The sequence below is a fragment of the Camelus bactrianus genome, chromosome 1, assembly GCF_048773025.1.
Source record: "Camelus bactrianus isolate YW-2024 breed Bactrian camel chromosome 1, ASM4877302v1, whole genome shotgun sequence".
NCBI classification, from domain to species: domain Eukaryota; kingdom Metazoa; phylum Chordata; class Mammalia; order Artiodactyla; family Camelidae; genus Camelus; species Camelus bactrianus.
In genome coordinates, this window is record NC_133539.1 from 12,599,904 (window position 1) to 12,604,494 (window position 4,591).

At 40.9% G+C, this 4,591-nt stretch overlaps 1 protein-coding gene across 1 annotated transcript; it reads right to left on the minus strand.

The window, feature by feature from the left end:
- Window positions 1-2,557: 2,557 nt before the first annotated feature.
- On the minus strand, window positions 2,558-3,155 carry LOC105070414 (keratin-associated protein 13-1-like). Its single transcript, XM_010956843.3, has one exon. The coding sequence runs from the start codon at window positions 3,083-3,085 to the stop codon at window positions 2,558-2,560; it is 528 nt and encodes a 175-aa protein (XP_010955145.2). The 5' UTR covers window positions 3,086-3,155.
- Between the last annotated feature and the right edge of the window lie 1,436 nt (window positions 3,156-4,591).

Sequence of the window (4,591 nt, forward strand, 5' to 3'; positions counted from 1 at the left end):
TTTTTTTGCTTTTTTTTTTTTTTTTACTATTTTTGTTCAGTTATTGAGGAAGGGAATATATGATGTGACATTAATAATGATAATTAACATCAATAATATAGGATTTGTCATAACACTCAGGACTTCTAGCAAAATCTTCCTGAGAGGTAATCAAATATTTCTCTTGGTCTGTTATTAGGTGCTATGATTAATGCAAATGTTTTCAAAAGAAATTAGCTCACTTTTCTTTAGTGTTCTTCTACTAAACTCTAAATTTTATTTTTATTTTTACTGTTTATTATGAATACTACTCATGAGGCTAATGAAATTAGATCCAATAAGAGCTAAAGTCTTTTCAGATAAAGCAGTTTATTTCACATCAGAAATACTCAAAGCTCTTTGGTTAAACAAGGAGTTGCTTATTTTTTTAAAAATCAGGAAAGAATAACAAAATATCAATTCAAGAGATGAGATTTTCCTAGATCTTTAATGTATAAACTTTGGCAAGCTTCTAATCCTTGTTGACTTTTCATTCCTTCATGTCTGGAAAGGTTTATAGGGTATAATGTTCCTCTTTCCCACACGGATGTTTGAGCATCACATGCAAGGGTTGTATTAAGTACCCCTAGTGTCTTCCCTTACATTCTCATTCTCTTATGTATGACCCCAGGCACAGCTATGGTCAACAATTTCCTGTAGGCTTCAAGCTTCTTCACACAGACAGTTTCTCCTCTCGAGCATATTCAGCATATTTTTTTCCTCTCTACCTGGGGTTTCTCAGAGGTTACAACCAGGAAAACAAAAGGAGCCCACAGTGAATCTTTCTTTGCACAATTAATAAGGTCCCAGGAAGTTAACACACATCTGGGACAACATTCCAGCAATGGGAGATGGCAGCTGGTGGATAAATGGGCTTCTCCTTGTCGACTGAAATAAATGCACAACCTAAAAGTTGTGAGTTATATTTTATTCGGTGGAAATTCTGAAGACTCAGCATGGGATGACAGCCTCCCAGATGGCTCTGAGGGACTTCTCCGAAGAGGTAGGGGAGCAGCCAGGATATATAGGAGTTTTTATAACAAAGATCAGGTAGTCAGAACATTAAAAGATTGCTTGTTAACTAAAGAAAACCAGGTATCTCAAGTTGAAGAATTTAGCTCTTTTCTATGTATGGGAGGAAGCAAATATTTGAGCTCATTGAATTCATTCCTTTGACAAGCACCTAGCCTTCTAGGGCCAGTATCCTGTCCTTTCTTATTCCGAGTGCCCTCAGGGTGCACCATTGTGAGTGGCTGCAGAGGCCGGGCTGCAGGCTTGTCTTCCCTGGGGGGTGGCGGCAGTGGCTGATGACTTGATGGCTTCAGCGTTCTTTGTTTACTGATATGGCTGGCCGTATTTTTCATTCACATCCCCATTGATTGCCTTGGGGTGGGCAATTCTGTCATTCTATACCTCCCTAAAAAGGCCCTGAAGGACTGAGTCCCCATAGTCCACTATAAAATCAATCCCCAAAAATGTCCCTGTTTGAGATTTTCCTCCTTGATTCTTTCATCTCCCACAGTCTCCCAAACTTGCTCCCTGGGATCTTGTGCCAAATAAACTGTATGCACCCAAGTCCTGGACTTCAGCTCTGCTTTAGGGGAGAGAGGAATCTTGGCTAAGGTTAACGGCTACACATGTTTGTTCAACACTGCTCAGGTGTGTGGCTCTTAGTCGATTTTGGCTGAGCCTCGGAGAAGTACCAGGAGGTCACCACACACCTCCTTAGCCCACTTCCTCTCTACCTTAGATCGCTGTGGGTCTCCTTACATAAGTTTACAGGTAAGGCTCGGGAATGCCGCAGCCATGGCAGGAAGGGATCGCAGCACTCACGCCGACCAACAGAGGGCAAAACATCTACCCTGCGAGCTGTTTAAGGCTCATCTTGTCTCTTAGCTGAAAATCTCCACAAAACACATAGGTATGTTTTTGGTCTACATATGATCTCATCTTATAAACTGTATCCTAGTCTTGTTTCCTGCATTCCTAGTTTTGTTTTCCTTCCTTTATTGATTTCCTCAGCAGAAATCAATACATGCCTCCATTCTTAGCCAAGTGTCACTAACATAGGACATACAAATTTTCGACCTCCAGGAAATAATTCCTCTTAGTAGGGAGCATATCCAGTGACAACAAAAGTTTCCTCAAATCTAGCAAAATGTGTGTTCCCAAAGCCAGTTTCAGAGTCATATTCATCTTCATTTAAATCTCCCAAAAATCTTGAATTAAAAAAAAAAACTATAGGCAAATAATAAGAAGATAGACAATATATTTGGGTGCCAGATGACAAAAATTTATTAGATTAAAATTTTCATCTTCAATTGATCTTCCATGAAAATCCAATAGCATAGATTCCTTCAATGATACAGATATCAGGACTTAATATTGGGTTATTCATGAAGTTCAGAGTTTCTCAAAAGTTGGTGATGCAAGAAACTGGTGATTTAAGAATAAAGGAACAGTGGTAAGTAGTGAGAAGGAAAAAGATGGCTGTACTGAGCAGAGACTTTGATCTCAATACTCAGAAGGATCTAGACCCTCAGCAAGTTGAATAATAGAAACCAGAGCTAGAGATTGGTCTATAACACCATGACTGGCAGCTGCTGGAGGTAAAGCAGGTTGGACGGCAGAATCTGGATCCACGGCTCAGGGAGGGGAAGCCACAGACTCCATAACCCAGAGGTCTGAAGCCACTGGATCCACAACGCAGTGAGTAGTATCTTCCGGATCCAGAGCTCAGGAAGCTGCAGCTGCTGGACCTAAAGCCCAGAGACCCAGGGTAAGTTGTCCAGCAGGGACTGCAGAGCTTGGAGGTCTTCTGGGGGCAGCAGGATGGCTGGCAGGGGCTGGACTCCACACAGGATGCCTGGCATCTGATAGGCTCACAGCTGGTCTCCTGACAGCCACTGTAGAAAGAGGAATCCCGCTGGCAGGTGCTGGGAGAGCACAGGTCCCTGGTATAGACCAGGTTGCTGGGGTAGGAAGAGCCACAGGAGGAGCCTGGGCAGCGCAGGTGGCCCCCAAGGGAGCGGGAGGAGAAGGTTCCAGAGCAGCAGTTGTAGGACATGGTGACAGGAGGTGTGAGTTTGGCTGAGTTACAGTGAGAAGATTCTGAGTTTGAATGTCACTCCTGAACGGGGGCATTTATATACTTTCAGCTATGGGTGCGGCACCCTATGGAGTCATAGTTCCTGCATTAGATTTCCTCTTTTGTATTTTTGTAACTTAGTAATCTTCTCTGTAATTGCAATTGCATTTGAATAGTTTTCCGCACATTGTATTTATGGGTGCTATAATTGTGTTGTTACAGACAAAGCCAGTGCACTGCTGCTATGTCAGAAATTCTACGACTATTATACGTTAATGCATATCCCAGCATGGTCTGGAAAGCATCATGACCAGGAAAGCTTTTCCTCTGGTTTATGCTAATCTGCTTCCTATGTATCCACATCTGGTTTTGCAGTTGGATGCTTTCCTCCCAAGAGTGGGGAATGAGATAACATCAGTTTTCTTCTGTACAATGGATCAGAGGCACGGTTTCTACCTGGAAGGAAGCCTTCCTGGATTGATCCACTGTGTCAACATTCATTCCCGTTCTCCAGTAACAGAAAACTAATACACCAAGTGTCACAGTTACTCAGGGTGTCTCTGATCCAATGAGGAGAGACCAAAAATAGGTAAGACATAGAGACTGAGAGAGATGGCTAGAAACTGAAAGACATCTTGCCATGTATGTAAAGATAAGGTGACCAAAATAAAAAGGTTCAATTGAAATAGTGCCAGGGAAGATCAGTCTGGACCCACCTCCATTCAGGCAGGAGGGAAACCCTAGTCTAATGAGGGGAGGAATCAAAAGCGCAACACAGAGAAGTCTCAGGAAATTGTCTTTTTTTCCCCCTAGGGCACTCAAATTATGGTCTCTTTCATACTGACTTTATATAATTAAAATTTTCAAAATCAATATATTTTATGAATTTTGATATGCTATCCTTTCTATCTTCTGCATGTATAAATATCCAGGATTTCTCCTGTCTTAGAATGTCTCTAGTTTTTCACTGCACAGGCTTTGAAAAGACTTTCCAGCACTTTCAGAGCACCTGCACTTTCCTGCTTAAATGAGAGGCTTTATTTTCCAGTTCTCTTTTCGTCTGCAGGGTATAGGAATGTTTCTTTCTCTCTCTCTCTTTTCCTTCTCCTTCTGCCCCAACCCCATCATTTTTCTTTCTTGCTTTTTCTGTGTTTAACTTTGGTTTTCTCTTCTGTTTTTCTTTTTTTTGCTTTGGTAAACATATTTTTTCCTCTGCTTAAACATAAACTGAGAGTTTTAAAAAAAGGTTGCTAGATTTCTCATATTCTTAGAGTATAAACAGTCGCTTTCTAAGTTTATTCACAAAGTATTCAATGTGAAAATACAACCAGTTACATTATATTCCAGAGTCGAGGAAATGTAGTTTTGTGTTGATGGCAATAATTTCTTCCTATAGGCTCAAATAAAACTGTAATAAACTTGCAATATAGTGTTTAAAATATTGGATTTTCTCAATAAAATCTCTAGTAATTTGAAAAGTAACAT